Source organism: Triticum urartu, chromosome 3A, assembly GCF_056163025.1.
Source record: "Triticum urartu cultivar PI428250 chromosome 3A, HENAU_Tu73, whole genome shotgun sequence".
NCBI classification, from domain to species: domain Eukaryota; kingdom Viridiplantae; phylum Streptophyta; class Magnoliopsida; order Poales; family Poaceae; genus Triticum; species Triticum urartu.
The window spans coordinates 524,091,698-524,114,437 of NC_141875.1; the positions used below are offsets into that span (position 1 = coordinate 524,091,698).

General features: G+C 44.9%; 1 protein-coding gene across 6 annotated transcripts; it reads left to right on the top strand.

Annotated features, from left to right (window-relative positions):
• Window positions 1–17,990: 17,990 nt before the first annotated feature.
• LOC125544791 (uncharacterized) lies at window positions 17,991–20,873 on the top strand. 6 transcript variants are annotated; one of them, XM_087547553.1, is made up of 3 exons: window positions 17,991–19,092; window positions 19,301–19,368; window positions 19,458–20,873. In XM_087547553.1, the coding sequence occupies exons 1-3, from the start codon at window positions 18,868–18,870 to the stop codon at window positions 19,459–19,461; spliced, it is 297 nt and encodes a 98-aa protein (XP_087403679.1). In that variant the 5' UTR covers window positions 17,991–18,867; the 3' UTR covers window positions 19,462–20,873. The 6 variants fall into 6 exon arrangements, 4 of the variants coding, with proteins under 4 accessions (XP_087403679.1, XP_048564505.1, XP_048564509.1 ...); XR_007299702.2 differs by having other exon boundaries at window positions 19,176–20,873; XR_007299700.2 differs by having other exon boundaries at window positions 19,190–20,873.
• The last annotated feature ends 1,867 nt before the right edge of the window (window positions 20,874–22,740 follow it).

Consider the following 22,740-nt stretch of genomic DNA (forward strand, 5'->3'; position numbering starts at 1 on the left):
TTCCGAGTCAGCACCTCGCGGATGAACTCCCGGTTCACGTGATCATATGCTTTCTCAAAGTCGAGCTTTAGGAGCACGGCCTGTTGCCTGGTGCGTTTAAGCTCGTGGATAGTCTCCTGCAACACTATCGGCCCTTCGAGAATGTTGCGACCTTTGAGAAAACCAGACTGACTACGGTTGATAACGCGCTGCGCGGCCGGTGCAAGTCTGGTCGCATACGCCTTTGAGCATATCTTAAAAGGAACGTTAATGAGAGTGATAGGACGGTACTGCTTGATAGTGTCGGCCCCTTTGACTTTGGGAATAAGGCTAATCACGCCATAGTTAAGGCGTGAAACATCTACCGTACCTAGCGCAAAACCATTGATAATCCCGTAGAAAAGGTCTTTGAACATCGGCCAGAAGCGTCGAAAAAACGCGACCGGCCAACCGTCCGGGCCAGGCGCCGTGTCAATCTTCATTACACCCACGGCTTCGCCGATCTCCTCCGTGGAGAAAGTCAAAGCCAAGAGGTCATTTTCAGCTTGAGACACGCGGTCCTCTTCCCCCCGGAAGTCCGCCCGAAGCTGGAGATGCTTTTCCTCATCTGTTCCCAACAGATTGAGAAAGAAGTCATAGATATGAGCCACGATGTCAGCCTGACTAACCAAAAGCCCTTGATCAGATTGAAGTCTCAAAATCGAGCACTTCCGTTTACGGCCGTTGGCCAAGGCGTGGAAATATCTCGTATTCGCATCGCCCTTGGTAACCCACTTGACGCCACCCCGACGGCGCCAATATTCCTCCTCCCTGAGAATGGCGAGCACCTGGTTCTCGAGAGCGTAACAGTGGGCCCATTCGGCTTCCAGGAAGGGTCTAGAATCAGCCTGAACGTCTAGGGCTTTGATTTCAGCAATAATAGCTTCCCTAGGACGCTTCGCTTCGCTCCCATGGTTTGCACCCCACCCGCGGAGGAAACCCCGAAGGGTCCCAGCCGCCGCGATCCAAGTGTCTAGGGGGCCCCTGGAGCAGCTGACCGCAGCTCTGGCACGCTCCCAGCACGCCATGAGCAAGGGCCCGAAGCCCTCAATCTCAAACCACCCATTTTCAAAGAAAAACCGAGGGCTGCGCTTGATCCGATCCTCCCCCGAGGCTAGGATGAGAGGCACATGATCCGACCCAATACGTGTTTCCGCGACCAGCGTACACATGGGGAATAACACTTCCCAGTCGGAGGTCACAAAAACCCGGTCGAGGACACTGCGCACCGGCGACAGTTGCTTGTTGGTCCACGTGAATCTAGCGCCAGTCCTAGCGATCTCGCGCAGGGCGCATGATGCAATCGTGTTATTGAACAAATTCACTCTAGGCCAGTCAATGTTTGGATTATTCCTATCCGCTCCCGAACGGATAAGGTTAAAATCTCCCCTAAGAACAATGGGGACATTGGCGCCTTGCTTAGCCCCAACCAATCTTTGAATTTCACCCAAGAACTCAGCCGCCCTAGAGTGGTCAGTCGGGCCGTAAACGCAGACAATTGCCCAAGAAGCGAGCGAGATCCTGTGTTTAATCGTGACTGAAATGAAAAACACGCCCACATCCCAGCTTACAACATCGCACACATCACTGTTACATCCCAATAGGAGACCACCAGAATGGCCTATAGACGGCACCCAGCCCCAAACAAAACGATGAAGAGGATCGTAGGCAGCCAAATCTCTATACGTGAAATCAGCTTTAATCGTCTCCTGAAGTGCAACCACGTCAATGCGCTCCCTAGCAATGTATTCTTTAAGCTGGGTCCGACGGCCAGTGTGGCTGCAACCCCGAATGTTCCAAAAAAGGTAGCGTATCTAAATAATACGGTTGCGAAGGCGCACCCCTCTGGATGTCACCGGTTTTGCCACTTGTTTTTTAGCCGGGGCACGGCTTGTCGAGGGGATAGCCTCCACCTCCCTGGCGTCAGTGTTCCCACTCGCCACCACAACAGAACAGGGTCAGGGATGACCAGCGTCGTGGCCGAGGCCTCCCTGGCCTTAGCCAACGCGGCAACTGCGGCCAAATCCACTTGGGCATCTTCCCGAGCACAAATCAACGACACTAACTCGCCGCTCTCCGCGCCTACTTTAAAACCGATGTCGTCTAGAATTGAGACAAGTTCCGGGTCCGTAAAGGCATTCAGAATCTTAAAGGAGGGTGGGGGATTACCTGAGGTTTCGAGATTCTTCTCCGCCAGACGAAACTGCGCACTCTCCATGGAAGAAAGCTCACCCAGCTGGGCCTTGGCCCGAGCACTTGGCGCGCGCTGGGCCACTGGAGAAGCTCGAGAGCGATGTGCCTTGGCCGAGACGCCCGTGGAGCCCAGAGCCACCTGCAGGTTCACGCATGCTAGCGCAGTTGGCGATGGAAGGGAGAGCACCGCCGCGTTGGCCGAGGGCTTGCGACCAGCCGTCTTCTTGGGAGCACGCCCGGAGCCCCCCGCACTGCGACGGCTTGACAACGGGGTGTGCATGGATGGTTCGTTGAGCACCACACCCATGTCGGAGCCCAACAAACTGGGGGAGGTCGGGGCACCCGAGAGCATGGGGCCAGCAGTAGCCCGCTCCTTAAAACCAGACTGGTCAAAAGCCCCCAGCAACGCGAGCGCTGGTGGCGGACTGCTCCCAGTCGTGTCCGCCGTCGCAAGAGCGCCCGGCACCACCACTTCTCTGTCCTCCTCGAGCGCGAGGGAAGTGAGACCCAACTTATCCCAAGTCTCAGTATCAATCGACGTGTCCGGCATGCTGTCCTCATTCTCCTCATCACGGCAAGCCATCTCCACATCTTGCTGGTGGCTGCCAACTACGGTGGCCGGCCCTCCCTGAGCCACGGTCGCACCCTGCAGCAGCCCAGGCGCACCCACGGTCCCTGAACCCGGCTGGCCCAAATTGTCGCTAGGGCGAGGAGGGGCCTTGTCAGAACCAGACGCCACAGATCCCTCGCCCGAGCACTTCGGGAGTCTTACCACCTCCACCTTGATGTCAAATCCCTCATGGTTGAACCAAACTTGCACATATCCATTCATCTTGTCCGGAGCTTTGCATCCAAACTTCATCCTCACCGGTCCCATCTGGATGAGGGAGAGCTTGTCCACCACAATGGGCCTGCCCAACATCTTCATTCCTTCCATCAAGCGATCAACACACCGGTGCTTCTTGGGAATACCGTGGAGGCAGAGCCACACCTCCGGCATGGAGAGGGGCACAATGGTCTCCTGGATAGAATCGCGGACCCGCACCGTAATATCGTTGATAGAGAGAAACAGTTTACCACTAGACTTAGCCATGTGCAACAGATCCGCAGAAGGGAAGATAACCGCAAAATTGTTATCCCCCACTTGAGAAACCTGCCAATCCCAGTCACCCGCAAACATGTGCTTCAGCTCCTGCTTGAGCACACGCAGCGACAGCCTCCCTGGCTCCGCCGACAGAATGGCCCCATTAGCAGCCTGGAGGACATTGCCCTCTGCCTCCTCTTCATCGTCAAAGTCCAAGCAGAAAAAACCTTCCCCAGGAATCGCGCTGCCCATGATCTGAAGGTGGAGATGCTTACCCCGCGTCGGACAGAAGGCCGAGGCGTGCCCTTCCTGCTTACAGTTCACGCATAGGGGGGGGGAGGTGCACTTGTCCTGGAAATGCCCTGTACGGCCGCACTTGAAGCATTCGCCACCCTCTTCTTCGACGGGGATGGGCGCGTTCGCCGACCCACGCGGCGCATCCGGCAGCACCACCGCAAGCGGGGCAGCCGACGCCCGCGGCTTCTTGGCCAGCGGGTCCCCATGGCCACCACCACAAAGGGGATGCTCCATCGGCTTGTGCTCCAGTTCACGCCGCTTCGACCCAATCTTGCGCTTCTTCTTGCGCTCCTGCTGACCCCACCAAGGGGGAGGAGGACCCCAATCCCCCTCGCGCCCGTGGGATCCAGAGCCATAGCCTTGGCCATAGCCACCCCATAGCCCTGGTCGTAGCCTCCACCTTGACCTTGATCGTAGCCACCGCCTCCATCTTCACGCCCCGCCGCCCTGGCACGCTGGCCGCGCTTCGCCTGCTCCCTCAGCGCCTTCTCCCATCGCCTCTCTTCATCGGGGATCGGAGGATCCATCAGCCTCTTCTCCGAGCGCCGGTCGCCCATGGCTGCCACCTCAGCAAAGGAGCGAGTGAGTGGAGGGGGAGGGGGAAGGGGGGAGAGAGATCTGGCAAAGCGCCGAAATCGCTGCACCTCATTGGGACGGGCAGGAAACCCTAGTGAGGGGTCGCGCACGCCCCTGCGCAGCCATATATAGCGACGCGACCCGGGCTGATGGGCGCCTTTCTGGGAAGGTCACGGGGAACAAGGCCCACCCGAGCCTGGCTTAGAAACAAAAGCGACCCCCTGGCCACCTGCAGCCCCACCTGCTTCCAACCCAGATGACGGCTAGGCCCCAGGGCCGCCTGAGGCCGACCCAGGCCCAACGGACACGAGCTGGCCCACGACAGGCTCCTCTCCCCTCGGCGTCAGCCCTAGCGCCTCGGCCGTTTCCGCCACCCGCGCCGCCGCCGCCGACAACGCCGCCGACGAAGGAACGAGAGGGAGCGGCGGCCACTCCTCAGCCACCGCCAAGACCGCCTCGTGGACAGGGGACGACGGGGAGACGCACGCCACCCGCGGGCACCCCGCCGAGGGAGACGGGGGTCTCCAACACCGTACCGCCGAAGCACAAGATCCACAGCCCCCCGATGCAAAACGACAGCAACGGTCACCCCGAACGTCGCCGGTCTCCACCGCCACCCGAACGAAGTCACCGAGGGTCACGCACGCCGTCGGAGGAGCTAGCCGCGGCGAAGAGGTCTCGTCCTCCTCGTCGGACTCGTCCGTCGCCAGGGCCCAGAAGCGACCACCACACGTCCCCCGCCCCAACACCGAGGAGCTCACCGGGCAGAGGGAACCAGAGCACCACTCGGTCCACGCCGGACCTGCACCCACGCATCGGCCGCGCGAGATCTCCGGGGGCAGGGACGGAGCCGCCCTCGTCACCTAGGACCGTCGCCAACGGCTCGCCCGAGTTTGAAACCATCTCTCAAAGGAATGAATGTCACTCGGCAAAGAAAACAACGGTCATACATCTGGTCATCTAGCAATAAGGCGGCCCATCTGGCCGCAGCAGCCCATCCGATCAATTGGATCTCCGCATATCCATCAGCACGGGAAGCAGCGACCCAGCGATCAGAATCTAGAGACCCATCTAGCGCGCGAAAAATAATCCCTGGTGGAAATAGGCACTGGAGCGAGCCATCGAACTCCTGCCATGGCGTTCAGTCCCCAAGGGCACATGCAACCAAGCCACACCTGATACTTGTTTAATGGAAAGGCAAGTTGTTTTTTTATACAAACAATAGTCCCACCTCGGCTCTTGAAAACCCATCCAACCAACTTATATACACCTATAATTTAAAATTAATAAGCTGCCTAAAGAATTAAAGTAGAGGGTCAAAGTGGGTAAGGAGAAATAAGGAATAAATTCCGCTATTATTAGCCAGCAAGGAAAGGAAAGAGAAACTAAAAAAGGAAATGAATGGAATTTATAGGCTACATGTCCCGATGGAAAGAAAAGGAGAAATTAAAATAAGGAAAGAAATTATATCAAGAAAAGAGTGTCCTACTTCATGTAAAATGCATGATGGTTATCAACATGGCCGATATTTTCGTCCATTGTCCAATACTTTTTAAATTGTATATGTACGTGCAATACTATATGAACTTCAAGTCGTACATTCTCGACGGTCGCCTTCGGTCTAGGAATAGGGTGATGAGGGCGTCGACAATTAGGCTGGCTGGCTGGCGGCGTGCATCGGTCGATGGCCTTCGACTTTTGGCTCTAGATCGAGGCACTCAGAGCGTGAGGATCGTCCTAGGCACGCCGCAATCAAGTACGGCCAAAGGCACTATGCGCTCACAGGTATAGTGACGCCTTAAATATATGACCCTTGGTGCCGACGCGCCAGCCGGTACGACGCCAATCCCCTACAAGCGATGGAGAAAACAAAGCAACATCAGTAGCGGTTACTCTGCTAACGAAGTACACAAGAAAGACAGGGGTAGGTAGCACCCTATCATTTAGTATTTTGCAATTTGGGCTTTCAATTTATTTTATTTATGGATACGTTTCTACTTTCTTTGTTTGTTCGTCGAAAACTTCACGAAGGACTCCGGCTCTCTGACCACTTGAATGTGCCACACACCCGTGAGATGAATCAAGACAGTGTCTCCAACATGAGACTTACATGATTTTTTTCTTAGTTGCAATGCACGAGCATATTTGCTAGACGTTTTGACATTAAACCCGCGGTACATATCAAATGTTTTTTAAAATACTCATATCTTCTAAACCGTAACTTCAAATTTAACATGTTATATATGAAATTTGATTAGAAAAATATATAGAACCTGAATAAGATGTTATGTTACCTGTTAACCATTTAAAAAAACTATCTAGGATGCAATCTGGATCAACAGTACATATCAAATGTTTTTAAAAATACTCATATCTTATAAACCGTAACTCTAAGTTTAACATATTGTATATGGAATTTGATTAGAAAAATATATAGAATATGAATATGATGTTATTTTACATGTTAACCATTCAAAAAAAACTATCGATGATGCAATCTTAATCAACGCTACATATCAAATGTTTTTTGAAATACTCATATCTTCTAAACTGTAACTCTAAATTTAACATGTTATATATGGAATTTGATTAGAAAAATATATAGAATCTTAATATAATGTTATTTTACCTTTTAACCATTAAAAAAATTACTATCCAGGGTGCAATCTTAATCAACGGTGCATTATTCGTCTTTCTTTCATATCGGTACTGATCCGGATTGTAGATGAACATCTCAACAAAATCAGGATTGGAGACGAAATTGAAGATCTCTTGCCCTTTTCTTTGTACGTAGTAAATCTACACCCAAGCTTTGTTTAAATAGAAGACATGTAGAATCTTGAAACTTGTGCTTTTGTAGGCAAAGACCATCTTTGTTTGGGCCGTAGTTACAAATACTCAGATTATAGACCATTTTGTGTAAATTAAGAGTGTGCGGTATTCTTTTCTCCCGTTGCAATGCACGGGTCTTTTGCTAGTCTTTCCCTAATTTTTTTAATAGCAAACATGCCCGTGCGTTGCAACGGTAGATACAAAAATTACACGTTGGTCGAATAAGTATGACTCAATACCCCGACATATCAGTATCTTCTATTTTAACACAGTGGCTCATCATTTTGCCACTTATCTTTCTTCCGATCTCGCTGATGATGGATATGATGTCCATGTGATCACAGTACATTCGACATGGTAAATCCCAATGCAACGAGCTTGCCACCGCATGACACACTTGTCATTGTGTAGCGCAAGAAAATGTTTAAAACTTTAAAAATAAATCTCATCTACCACGAACTACTCCCAACGCCTAGACATATAAAGACTTTCCAAAAACTAATCAAAACCTAGACATAAAAGACTATTTGAAATGGTGAAAAGTTTTTTCAATTGACATATATTTTAAAAAAACATTTTTTAAAATTCGTAAACATTTTTTTGTTTAGACGAACATTTATTGAACACATGAATAGTTTTTTAGTTCCTGAACATTTTTTGAATTAATGATTTTTTTAAATTAGGGCAAAAAATTGAAATTCGCAGAAAAGGTGAATATTTTTTGATAATTTTATAAAATTTCATGGATATTTTTTTAGATTCGCAAATATGTTTTGTATACATTATCATTTTTTCAAGATCAAGAACATGGTTTATTTCCTGAAATTTTTTTTTCCAAATTGTGATTTGTTTTATAATTTGCCAACATTTTTGTAAAATTACCAACGTTTTTTGAAACAACAAAAAATTTATGATTTTTCGAACATTTTTAAATTTCGTAGACATTTTTAACATTTGTCAATCTTGAATTAATTTAAGAGAAGAAATAAAAAACAGAAAAGATAAAAAAAATGAAATGAAAAAAACAGCGACGCCACGCCCCGCGGGCCGGCCCATGAAAACATACAGGGGAGATGAGGTGGGTGAGAAAAAGAAGTGGGAAAATGAATGGAACCAGGATTCGATCCCTAACCTTCCCAGTGGAAGTAACAGGCTTCTGCCAATACGCCACCGGTGCGCATGTGATTTAGACTGGGTATCTTAGGTATAAAACACTTACCATGACGGTGACTTAAAAAAAGAAATCGCTTTGTTCACTTATGGATGGCATAGCGGGTAATATAAAGCAACTTCGAGGGTAATTTTTTAGATGGACGACCAGAAGCAATACTTGGTTTATTAGTAGGTATAGATATAGATATCTATCCCTAATAATAAAGCATGGATTGACTCTGTGGGTTCACCGTCATAATACGTTTTCTTCTTATGTCATAATACGCTTTACGATTTGTATAGACAAAATTGTAATATAAACGAGGTGGTACTATTCTAACTTGCTCATAAATTCGTCTGTAACAGTTTTCGTCCGTCCTTTGATTTGTAAAAAGAAATAAACCAGCACGGGCTCTCCTCCTCGATGCCTACAGGCACGGCGCCGCCGCGTGGCCGATCTTCTTCCCCGGCCCTTTGCAATTCTGTCTCCTTCCCCTCTCCATCTGCCCAAATCTTCTCCTGCGCCACCCTGAGCCTTCTCGGTCTCCAACTAGCTCCTGCAATCTTCAAGCCCGCCGGCACCCAATCCGCCTACAATCTTCAAGCCCGTCGGCCCCAAAAGTAACCAGCGGTCGATTCGAGTGATCCCCGCTAGGAATCCATGGGATTTGAGGTGGATTCCCTAGGAGAGCGAGTAGGAAGGGTGATGATGGGGTTCATGGGGAAGATGAAAAAGCAGAAGGTGATCCACGGCCCGCACGCGACGCCGAGCCACCACGGGCCTCCTCCCCTGCCGCTCGCCGCCATGCCAGGACGGCGTACTGGGCCTTGCCGGACGCCGAGGACAAGCGAGACAATGGCCATCCACCCTGGGCCAAGTTGATGAGCTTTCTTCTCCACTCTACACAGATTGGTCTTGCATGATGCATCCATGGCTTAGGATAAGAAATGACTGTTTCCATCTAAATGTTATTCATTTATTCTTCTTTTTTTCTAAATCAATTGAGGAGAACATATAAAGAAAAAACAAGTTACTCATCTGATTCATTTGCAAAATTCAGTACTCCCTCCGTTCGAAAATACTTGTCATTGAAATGAATGTATCTAGATGTATTTTAGTTCTAGATACATCCATTTTCATTCATTTTGATGACAAGTATTTCCGGACGGAGGGAATACTTTCTTATACTGCTCTGTTTTAGGAGACGGAATAAAGCGAAAAAGAAATTTCTTAAACATACAAATTCAGATTCTCAAAAGAAAAGTAATAGTAACAAAGCATTTTTTTATTTTCTATAATAGTTTTTATTACGATTCACATATTTTATCTTCGTAGATTCTAGAAGTTCTTAAGCTTACTATGAAAAAACGGAAGTTTCTTTTATAAGGTTCAGTAGCTGCTTCATGTTGTACTGATTAGTTTCCATTAATTTGAAAAAATTTAGCTCACGTTGCTCTCTTTAGCTGCCATTTGCACTTGAAGGTCAAGATCGAGGCAGGAGGTGAGGAAGTGGGGGTCAGGCTGTAAGCTAGGGTTAAGAAGGCAGTTTTTATTTTCTATAATATGTTTTTATTACAATTCACATATTTTTATCTTTGTAAATTCTACAAGTTCTTAAGCTCACTATGAAAAAACAGAAGTTTTTTTTATAAGGTTCAGTAGCTACTTCATGTTGTACTGATTAGTTTCTAATAATTTGAAAAAAATTAGCTCACGTTGCTCTCTTTAGCTGTCATTTGCAATTGAAGGTCAGGATCGAGGCAGGAGGTGAGGAAGTGGGGATCGGGCTGTGAGCTAGGGTTAACAAGGCAGTTTTTATTTTCTATAATATGTTTTTATTACGATTCAAATAATTTATCTTTGTAGATTCTACAAGTTCTTAAGCTTACTATGAAAAAACATAAGTTTCTTTTATAAGGTTCAGTAGCCGCTTCATGTTGTACTGATTAGTTTCTATTAATTTGAACAAAATTAGCTCACGTTGCTCTCTTTAGCTGCCATTTGCACTTGAAGGTCACGATCGAGGTAGGAAGTGAGGAAGTGGGGTTGGGCTGTGAGCTAGGGTTATGGGGCTGGCTGGGCCTTAGGTGGGACAGCCTGGCTAGTTGGCCCAGCTGGCTGGCTGGCTGCTGCTCAAAACAAGTTCGTTGTATATAGCTTTTCCCTTGCCGATAGCTCGATCTGATTTTTTCATGTCTATGCTATAGAAGAGCCTGTAGTATTCAAATGTAGTTTCTCACACAATAGTACGTGGCGCACTCATTGTTAAAGTCAGTTGTAGTGTAAGAAAATCAAAAAAAAAACATGTGTGAATAATGAATGAGATGACATACCTTTTAGATGTTCTTCAACAATTTTTGTTCTACTCTTTATTTATAAGGTGACAAATAATTGCGTGTAGTAGTGTTCTGTACAGTTTTAGCAAGCACATGCGTTTGTGTTATTATTATTATTATTATTATTATCTTTAAACATAATACAAATGCAGACGCTTGTACATATGAACATACATTCGCCCTTATGAACGGACACACGCACATCCTATCCATATGAGCACCTCTGATAGAATGAACTGACACATCATTTTGAGAGTGATGAAGTTACCACAGACGCGTTCATAGTCGATGGGAACGTCTAGCTCCCACTGAATGCACATAGCTAAAATGCCTGAAATAAATCCAGAAAAATACGAACACCAGTGACAAATCTAGAATTTGAACTCTGGTGGGCTATGGTTATTACTGTCCTCCTAACCATCTAATCATAGGTTGATTTCCATATTTTAATTATTTTCTACCCGTTGCAACGCACGGGTCCTTTTGCTAGTCTATCCCTAACAATAAAGCACGGATTGACTCCGTGGGTTCACCGTCACAATACGCTTCTTCCCGTCATTTTACGCTTTCAGTTTGAATTTAAAACATATACGCGAGGTGGTACTAATATTTTTATTTATGTACTTAAGGCGCGTTCACCGTATTGGGATGTCAGCAGCAATACGTGGCCCACTCTCTCGGAAAAAGATTTGTTTTTTGTCTTAGCGGTAGTGGGCTGCCCAGTAGCAGTGCGTGCGTACGTTGACTCACGTGGACGAAGCCGCATAATCTTCCTTCAATTAATAATCCCACACTCTCTCTTTACATCTAAGATCATCGGTTTATATATGTATGCCCTGATGATTCACCAAGCAACCATGAAAATTAACAAGCAGAGGTGCTGGCGATGATTTATAGATGCCCTTCTTACCGAAGAAGAGAAGGAAGGAATTATCTCCAAAGGAAAGGAAAAACAGGGTGATGCAAGAGAAGGAAAAAAGGAGCAAGAATTAGACTTGGCCAAAACTAGGCGGCTCACAAGGGAAGGGAAAGAGAATTAACTAGCAGGGGTACCCTGAAACATGGCCGATGCGGCGGTTACGAGGGCTTAAAGCTCGGGCGAGCTTTGAGCGCGGAGGCGAGGCGGTCGGCCGCGAGCTCAACCTGCCGGACGACGTCGGAGTCGGAGATGTTGGCGAGGATGTATTATGGCGCCAGATGGCTCACCGGCTCCTCAGCTGACGGGTTCCACGCAGGCCTGGAGGCGGGGCTGGGGCTTCCCTAGCAGGTCGGACTGCTGGAGCAAAGACATGCGTCGCCTCCCTCCGCTTTTGCAGATCAACAGAAATAAGATAGTCATCGTCGTAGTCGCTGGCTTTGAGCAGAACATTGCTTTCATGGCCGGACTCCTACTAGGTGTTGTGGGAGGCTGGTTGTTGCTTCTCCACAGGGAAATCAACAAGCAGATGTGGATGGGAGACATCAGGATGCCAAAGAAGCGAGGCGTACACGTGATGGTGTGTGTACGTGGCGCCGCTCGATCGTGTTAGGGGTAGTACGTGGCGCCGCTCAACCTTTGATTTATTAATGAATGATCGGTGGTGTGTGTTTACTCGCTGGCGGAGGCTTTTTACTCGGAAGAAATAAAAGGCAGTTTTTTTTTACTAACAACATAAGGAATTTTTTATTGACAAATGGGAACGGGAAGATGTGTACGTATCTGTTTTAGACAATGAGCCTATCTGTTGTGTATGTGAAATGTTTATGTTTGGGTCAAGTTCAAATAGTAAAAAAAAGAATATAATTTTGTAAACCAAACAACCAACATTCTCCAATAAAATCAACAATGTAAAACCCCACTTTTGTTCGAATATAATAAAATTTATAGAAACAATTCCACTTCGATGTACAACTATTCTTTTGTCCAATGATAGTGCGAAGCTGAATGAGACTTCATCGAAGGACATGAATGCATGCAAAGGTTTAAGTGAAACTTTTTTCAAAACACAATATAGATGTCGAGCACACAAACACGTACATACACTCTGCCCTATATACTTCGTCCTAGGCACGCCGCAATCAAGTACGGCCAAAGGCACTAGGTGCGTTCACGGGTACAATGACGCCTTAAATATATGACCCTTGGCGCCGACGCGCCAGCCGCTACGACGCCAATCCCCTACAAGCGACGGATAAAACAAAGCAGCGTCAGTAGCGGTTACTCTGCTAACGAAGTACACAAGAAAGACAGGGGTAGGTAGCACCCTATCATTTAGTATTTTGCAATTTGGGCTTCCAATTTATTTTATTTATGGATATGTTTCTATTTTCTTTGTTTGTTCGTCGAAAACTTCACGAAGGACTCTGGCTCTCTGACCACTTGAATGTGCCACACACCCGTGAGATGAATCAAGACAGTGTCTCCAACATGAGACTTACATGATTTTTTTCTTTGCTGCAATGCACGATCATATTTGCTAGACGTTTAAAACTCTATGACGTTTTGACATTAAACCCGTGGTACATATCAAATGTTTTTTTTTAAATACTCATATCTTCTAAAGCGTAACTTCAAATTTAACATGTTATATATGAAATTTGATTAGAAAAATATATAGAACCTGAACATGATGTTATGTTACCTGTTAACCATTTAAAAAAACTATCTAGGATGCAATCTGGATCAACAATACATATCAAATGTTTTTAAAAATACTCATATCTTTTAAACCGTAACTCTAAATTTAACATGTTGTATATGGAATTTGATTAGAAAAATATATAGAATATGAATATGATGTTATTTTACATGTTAACCATTCAAAAAAAACTATCGATGGTGCAATCTTAAGCAACATTACATATCAAATGTTTTTTGAAATACTCATATCTTCTAAATTGTAACTCTAAATTTAACATGTTATATATGGAATTTGATTAGAAAAATATATAGAATCTTAATATAATGTTATTTTACCTTTTAACCATTAAAAAAATTACTATCCAGGGTGCAATCTTAATCAACGGTGCATTCTTTGTCTTCCTTTTATATCGGTACTGATCCGGATTGTAGATGAACATCTCAATAAAATCAAGATTGGAGACGAAATTGAAGATCTCTTGCCCTTTTCTTTGTACGTAGTAAATCTGCACCCAAGCTTTGTTTAAATAGAAGACATGTGAAATCTTGAACTTGCGCTTTTGTAGGCAAAGGCCATCTTTGTTTGGGCCGTAGTTACAAATACTCAGATTATAGACCATTTTGTGTAAATTAAGAGTGTGCGGTATTCTTTTCTCCCGTTGCAACGCACGGGTCTTTTGCTAGTATTTCTATCCCTAATAATAAAGCACGGATTGACTCCATAGGTTCACCGTCACAATACGCTTCTTCTCGTAAGTTTACGCTTTCAGTTTTTTTCACCTATACTAGTAAAAGGGCCCGTGCGTTGCAACGGGTAAAAAATAATTAAAATATGGAAATCAACCTATGATTAGATGGTTAGGAGGACAGTAATAACCATAGCCCACCAGAGTTCAAATTCTAGATTTGTCACTGGTGCTCGTATTTTTCTGGATTTATTTCAGGCATTTTAGCTATGTGCATTCAGTGGGAGCTAGACGTTCCCATCGACTATGAACGCGTCTGTGGTAACTTCATCACTCTCAAAATGATGTGTCAGTTCATTCTATCAGAGGTGCTCATATGGATAGGATGTGCGTGTGTCCGTTCATAAGGGCGAATGTATGTTCATATGTACAAGCGTCTGCATTTGTATTACGTTTAAAGATAATAATAATAAAAAAAACGCAAACGCATGTGCTTGCTAAAACCGTACAGAACACTACTACACGCAATTATTTGTCACCTTATAAATAAAGAGTAGAACAAAAATTGTTGAAGAACATCTAAAAGGTACGTCATCTCATTCATTATTCACACATGTTTTCTTTGATTTTCTTACACTACAACTGACTTTAACAATGAGTGCGTCCAGTACTATTGTGTGAGAAACTACATTTGAATACTACAGGCTCTTCTATAGTATAGACATGAAAAAATCAGATCGAGCTATCGGCAAGGGAAAAGCAATATACAACGAACTTGTTTTAAGCAGCAGCCAGCCAGCTGGGCCAACTGGCCAGGCTGTCCCACCTAAGGCCCAGCCAGCCCCATAACCCTAGCTCACAGCCCAACCCCACTTCCTCACCTCCTGCCTCGATCCCGACCTTCAAGTGCAAATGGCAGCTAAAGAGAGCAACGTGAGCTAATTTTCTTCAAATTAATAGAAATTAATCAGTACAACATGAAGCGGCTACTGAACCTTATAAAAGAAACTTATGTTTTTCCATAGTGAGCTTAAGAACTTGTAGAATCTACAAAGATAAATTATTTGAATCGTAATAAAAACATATTATAGAAAATAAAAACTGCCTTGTTAGCCCTAGCTCACAGCCCGATCCCCACTTCCTCACCTCCTGCCTTGATCCTGACCTTCAATTGCAAATGGCAGCTAAAGAGAGCAACGTGAGCTAATTTTTTTCAAATTATTAGAAACTAATCAGTACAACATGAAGTAGCTACTGAACCTTATAAAAAAACTTCTGTTTTTTCATAGTGAGCTTAAGAACTTGTAGAATTTACAAAGATAAAAATATGTGAATCGTAATAAAAACATATTATAGAAAATAAAAACTGCCTTCTTAACCCTAGCTTACAGCCTGATCCCCACTTCCTCACCTCCTGCCTCGATCCTGACCTTCAAGTGCAAATGGCAGCTAAAGAGAGCAACGTGAGCTAAATTTTTTCAAATTAATGGAAACTAATCAGTACAACATGAAGCAGCTACTGAACCTTATAAAAGAAACTTTCGTTTTTTCATAGTAAGCTTAAGAACTTCTAGAATCTACGAAGATAAAATATGTGAATCGTAATAAAAACTATTATAGAAAATAAAAAATGCTTTGTTACTATTACTTTTCTTTTGAGAATCTGAATTTGTATGTTTAAGAAATTTCTTTTTCGCTTTATTCCGTCTCCTAAAACAGAGCAGTATAAGAAAGTATTCCCTCCGTCCGGAAATACTTGTCATCAAAATGAATGAAAATGGATGTATCTAGAACTAAAATACATCTAGATACATTCATTTCAATGACAAGTATTTTCGAACGGAGGGAGTACTGAATTTTGCAAATGAATCAGATGAGTAACTTGTTTTTTCTTTATATGTTCTCCTCAATTGATTTAGAAAAAAAAGAATAAATGAATAACATTTAGATGGAAACAGTCATTTCTTATCCTAAGCCATGGATGCATCATGCAGGACCAATCTGTGTAGAGTGGAGAAGAAAGCTCATCAGCTAACATAAAAAAATGGAGGAACTCGTATGGCGTATGGGGCCTACATGTAGTAACGTATATCCACTCTGAATCTAACATATAAAGATCAAAGTCTCCTCACCATGACTCGCTGGAGTTATGTATGTGCGTAGCGGCTGCCACTCCATGGCCACCAGATCCCTACCACTGCAGCATCGTTTCCTTGTCACCATGATCAAGGGTACCTAGCAGCAGCATACATGAGGATATGTACATATCATGAAGCAATTGTAATCAGCAAGCAGCAGCCTTCTCTGTGTTCTCTGTATAGATGTGTAGTAACCAAGCAGCAGAATGAACAAAATGCAGCAGCGGGCTGCTGCTCTCCTCTCTGATCTCTCTCTATATGCAATAGTAGTATAGCAGAACATCAAAATTAGCAACCGCAGAGCAATCTCGAAAAAATAGTAGGAATATAATTAAAAAGATTCTAATGTTTTTATTTTGGCATATCGGAACATTCAGTGTGTATATCTGAGTTCTAAACCAGCTATAATGGCTGCCAATCTTGGTTAAGTACTGATCAAGTAGCATTCGGCTGAACAAAAGCAATAAACTTCAGTCTTTTTGTCCAGAGAAAATTAGGAATAATAGTGAGCAAAGCATATGAACATATCTCATTATTCAAAACTTAAGTTAACAGATCTACAATGTGCATCCTTGTGCACAACCCATCTCTAAGAAATTGTTTCGAACATCATTTATAGAAATTTATTAGCAGAATTTAAGCTATAACATTGTAGGCAATACGAAGGAATTCAAATGTAAGCTGAATCTTCCTTGAACTTTCAGGCCTGGCCACTCCGACCCCTTAGTCATTAGTTTAAAGTTCAAAACTGGTGATAGAATTGGACGATGGCGTACCTTGGATGGAGCACATGCCGACAGTGTTTCGGCAAACTAAGTGGAGCAGCGAGATTGAAAGCTTCGGGCGCAACTGGAACTGATGCCAGACGGTGCACATGAGGAGTTTACCTGAGCCGATTGCACTCATCCCTTGTCCCGCACTTCCATCTTGTTGAGTCATCACAGCTACTGTTCTCCTGTTCGTATCTATTGCATCATGCAGCCATGCAAATCATATCAGAACAATGTAACAATCAATGATTTAATTAGCATGGCACAAAGAGTCAGATCGACCCATAATCAATATGTCACGGCATGCATGTATGATGAAGATGAATCAAGCAAGGATATATTACATACCTCGAACTCCACCGCGGCGAAATCCATCTGCCCGAGCATAGTTATCGCCGTTGGTCGCTCTGTGCTTGTCCTCCACACTCGAGCCAGTCACCGTCTATGCCAAGGCAGCCCACACCGTATGAAAGAATCGAGACGGAGAAATTGTACAGTGAGAAAAGATTTTCAGGCACACACACCTTGGCCCAGGGTGGATGGCCATTGTCTCGCTTGTCCTCGGCGTCCGGCAAGGCCCAGTACGCCGTCCTGGCATGGCGGCGAGCGGCAGGGGAGGAGGCCCGCGGTGGCTCGGCGTCGCGTGCGGGCCGTGGATCACCTTCTGCTTTTTCATCTTCCCCATGAACCCCACCATCACCCTTCCTACTCGCTCTCCTAGGCAATCCACCTCAAATCCCATGGATTCCTAGCGGGGATCACTCGAATCGACCGCTGGTTACTTTTGGGGCCGGCGGGCTTGAAGATTGTAGGCGGATTGGGTGCCGGCGGGCTTGAAGATTGCAGGAGCTGGTTGGAGACCGAGAAGGCTCAGGGTGGCGTAGGAGAAGATTTGGGCAGATGGAGAGGGGAAGTAGACAGAATTGCAAAGGGCCGGGAAGAAGATCGGCCGCGCGGCGGCGCCGTGCCTGTAGGCATCGAGGAGGAGAGCCCGTGCTGGTTTATTTCTTTTTACAAATCAAAGGACGGACGAAAACTGTTATAGACGAATTTATGAGCAAGTTAGAATAGTACCATCTTGTTTATATTACAATTTTGTCTATACAAATCGTAAAACGTATTATGACATAAGAAAAAAACGTATTATGACGATGAACCTACGGAGTCAATCCATGTTTTATTATTAGGGATAGATTATTTTCTATATCCAAAGTGGTACTATTCTTCTTATCATCGAAATTTCGTCCGCTCAGATCAAACACAAGTGACCTACAGCATACTGGGCTTCAACGTGTTTGGCCCAACAAACAAATCGAACACGCAGTCCTCCTATTGTTCCAGTTAAACCGAATCGAACACGCAGTCCTATTGTTCCAGTTAACCCGAATCGGCACGGGCGATAGACCCGGAAGCTACCCCCCCACCCCCACCCCACCACCCCATCTCCGCCAACAATGCGCCGCCGCCCCGCGCCGCGACCACCGGCCCCCGCCCCTCCGCCGCGTGCCGCCACTGCCGGCCAACGCCGCCGCGCCCACCCCTACCCGACGTGCCTCCATCCCTGCGGTTTTCCACCGCCGGCGACAATCAAAGCCGGCTCCGCACCTTCCCCAACTCATCTTTCCCCTGCTCCTCTGTCGCTGCCGCTCTCCATCGGCCGACCAACTCCCTCGAGTCAGCGCCGCCTCCTCCATCTGGTTCCTGCTCGATCTCCTCCAGGTACAGATCCTCCACAATCTCGCGCGACGGGAGAGGAGCCTCCGCGTGCTTCTTGTCGGGCGACAGCGCAGCTGTGCGCCCCTGACGCCGCCGCTCTTCCACGTGAGGAGATGCTGCCTGCGGCTCGGCCGCCCCAACCCTAGGGCCGACGTCGTGGTCATCGTCAAGATCCCCTTCCCCTCTGTCAGCCATCTTCTACTCCCCGGCCGACGTCGTCGCCTTCGAGGACGAGGACGACGGTGGTGGCTGCGCGCTTCCCGTCGGCGGATTCCACCACTACCCCCAGGTTGGGACTGGTGCGCGGGCGTCGACATCTGTGTGCCCGAGATCATCAGAGTTGCATCAGGCTGGCGCACATCCTCCGCTACACCCCGACGCTGGATGCGTCGACCTCATCCCCTTGCCGCAGGAGATAGAGGGCCCCCTGGACTGGGACACCGGCGAGATGGAGGGCAACTTCAGTGCTGACCAGAGAGCCAAGGTGGTGGCCGTGCTCTACATGGTGCCCGGCGACCTTAACGGCCAGTTCCACGCCGAGAAGATGGGCTACCACGAGATGGTCCTGCTCCGCCCCCAGGGCGCCGCTGAGGTGGTCGTGCTGGCTGCCGAATTCGATAATACTCATATTTCATCCCCTGCGTCAGCTCATTGGGGGAGTTCTTCTCTACAGGTAATTGCAAAAGCTCGAGTCTTTGTGTCTTTTACTGTTCTGCCGTACAAATATAATTACAGTTGCATCATTAATTGGATCAGCACTTGCATGTTAGGTCAGTTTCATTTTGAGACCTCGGATGTTTCTCTTGTGAAACCATATCCGGGTCTGTACAACAAGATATTGGATCAGAATGCACATTGACTAGATATGTGTTGAATATCAGAGACAATACAAAATCGAGTCCATTACATCTCAGATTGCTGTCTGGTTTATTTTGGTGACATCATCCTGGTATTTATATTCAAAGAAGGATAAATTAACCTTATCCAGGTACACATGAGTATTTATATTCATCTCAGATTGTTCACATTTAACTTCAGGTAGCAGAAAATCATGCAGCACACACGTTCAATTAGCCACCTACTTATGCTTGCATATCTTTCCGCGGAGTACTGCACATCCTGATCTGCGTCTACTTGACGAGCTGATGCCACAGATCATGTCGATTTGGTTACCATTGAGTAGTTGGAGAGCTACCTTAAGACACACGGTGTACCAATGGTAGTCATATATATCTCATAACAGGGCTTTCCTTGATCAGTGTTGTATAAAGATATGGCCACTGAATTTGGCGTGCCTGCCTCTTTGTTTTTCCGAATAATGTGAGAACTTCTAGCCTTCTAGAACAAGCATAGTAGCTTATTTTAACTTTGTCTAATAAATATCCTATATGGTCAATCTAGGATGATATTGGCAGCTCTCCATTGTACTCTGTCCGTACTACTTTTGCCTTTTTTTCTTCTGACTCTATTGCTCTGCTCCATACCACAACTCTTAAATTGGACTTTTCGAACATTTGACAAACATTAGGGAATTCAGTCCTGGTACATTTCCTAGAACCGTGACCTTTATTTCTTAGTGGATTTTAAGTTTCAGTCACCCCTATGGCTATTTTAAGAAAGAAAGAAAATATTAGGTTATCAGGAATTTCGCATCTCCCATCTCATTGTGATTGTGAGCATGCTCTTCACCTCTGCCATATCATTACCAGTATGCTCTTAATGCACTTCAGCAAGTTCAAATTTCAGTGCGTACTGGAAATCTCTACCCACTTCTGAGCAATTCATTTTGTCAGAAGATGATAGTACACGACAGAACACGCCTGCTTCTAGCAAACTGTTGTGTTGTTTCCCTTGGAGGTTAGCTAGCCATAGATACTCGTCGGATGGAAAACTCATACATACAAACCTAGCCGACCATCATGGACACCGGTTAATCCTATTTGGTGATTGTAGGAAAGTGACGATCTTTCAAGCCAACAACCAGGGGCATGAGTTCACGTCTTCAGGTATGTGTATGCACATGATCGTCTAAAGTAGATGTTTATACATCTCCTGGCCAGTTTGATATTTGGTCTCTCATACTAGGAGTCGTTAATAAGCTTCAACTAATGAGATGGAACGATATTGCTTTTTTAAGCACTTAACCACAGGAAGAAACTGTTTTGTGACTATCGGCATCGAATAGAAACGAATGAAGTATCGATACTGGAAAAATGGATAATCAGGTGTCTCTAACATGTGCTAGCATATATTGTTTGCATCTCAAGATGACCCGGTACACAAATTTTCTTTCTCTGCGGTACGATGATCTTAATAGATCAGTAACCTTTATGAGAAACAATATGTTTGTTATTTTGATTATCATGATGATCGTCACTTTGTCAGGTACCAATGTATCTTTTGGACGTTGTATGTTTGTTATTTTGTCAGTATTATATATATTCTTGAACTTTATTATTGCTGACTACGATACATATAAATTCACTCGGTACAAAAATAGTAGTCTTGAAAATTTTGAGCACGCTGTTGCCTGGGTTGATGATTAGCTGAACAACTTTGTTGCCACTGCTTGCAACCGTGCCATTGACCTCCCTCAGGGTCGCCCTTCTCAACTGTAATCGCTGCTTGCCCAAGTTAAGCTCCTCCTTAGCAACGGCCCATCTCGATGGTGGCCTTCCATAAAAGCACTAAACCTTATCACAAAGCCGGCTCTGTATCACATTATTTTTTGGATTTCTCCCGTTGCAACGCACGGGCAATTTTCCTAGTATATCTATCCCTAATAATAAAGCACGGATTGACTCCGTGGGTTCACCGTCACAATACGCTTTCTTTCTGTGAATTTACGCTTTCAGTTTGAATTTAAAACATATAAGCGAGGTGGTACTAATTCGGGGAATCACGGGAGCACGTATTTGACGCAGGGAGCTCTTTTGGCGCGCGCGCAGCCTAGCGAGCCGGCCCAGCAGCTACTTCTAAAAGTAAAAGTGAAAAGGAAAAATAACCTCAGAAAATATACGCTAGATCTGGGATTCGAACCCACATGTTTTTGTTAAACTTACTTCTCTACTCACAACACCCACTGTACCAAAGGCCACTGTGTGTTGTAGAATACGAAAACAACTCTATTTAATACTTCACATATTCTATCCATATAAACAACTCGCTACCTACACTACCTACGTGTGTTCAGCTAACCACTAGGGCGTGTCTTTGCAACTGACAAAAATGCAGCACTAATACTTGAAAAACTGTCATAGCCGCTTACATATGATTTTTTTTGAGAGAACATATGATTTTCTTTAAGAAAAATGAAACCTCACAAATTTCGGAAAAAGTTCATGAACATGCATAAAAACATCGCCCTATTCAAGAGAAGCCCAATGATTTTAAAAAAAGTTCGTCAACTTACAAAAATAGTTCACCAAAAAATGAAAAAAGTTCATCAAAATTTTGAAAAAAAAGTTCACCAATTTGAAAAAAGTTCATCAACTTAAGAAAACAGTTCACAAAAAATTAAAAAAAGTTCATCAAAATTTTGAAAAAAAGTTCACCAATTTGAAAAAAGTTCATCAACTTAAGAAAACAGTTCACAAAAAATTAAAAAATGTTCATCAAAAATTTGAATTTTTTTTCATCAATTTGTAAAAATAGTTCATCCAATTTGAAAAAAAGTTCATTGAATTCGAAAAGAGTTCAAAGATTTTGAAAAGGGTTCATCGATTTTGAAACAAAATAATCAATTTTTAAAAGTAGTTCACAAAAATTATTAAAAGTTCATAGATTTGAAAAGAAAAGTTCATCAAATTTAGAAAAATCATTGAATTTGAAAATGTTCACGTATTTAAGAAAAAACGAAATCAGTGAGGGAAAGAAATGAGGAAGAAGAAGAAACGAAAAACGCAAAAAAGAAAAGAAAAAAGGAAAAAAGAAAAAGGGAAAAAGAAAAAGAAAAAGAAACGAATAAAACAAAGAAAGAGTTGAATATTATCAGATCGTATTGTGTGTCGTGGTGGTTATACTATCAAACATCAATCCGGCAGGTCTGTGGTTCGAGTTGCAACGATGGCTCCCTTCTTTTTTGTCGAATAGAGTACGTAGTAATGGGCCGGCCCAGTACGGGGTGCTGCAGGCGCCCGTTTGCAGAATACATATTAACAGGCGCCTGCAGCAGCAAATAAGATTTGCCTTTCACGCATTCTGCGTCAAAAAGACGTCCATTCGCATAGGAATCATGTGACTGGTCCGGCCCATTTGGATTGACCTCGCGCGAGAGGTCGGGCGACAATTGCATAAACAGAAAAAAGAACGAGCCACCTGG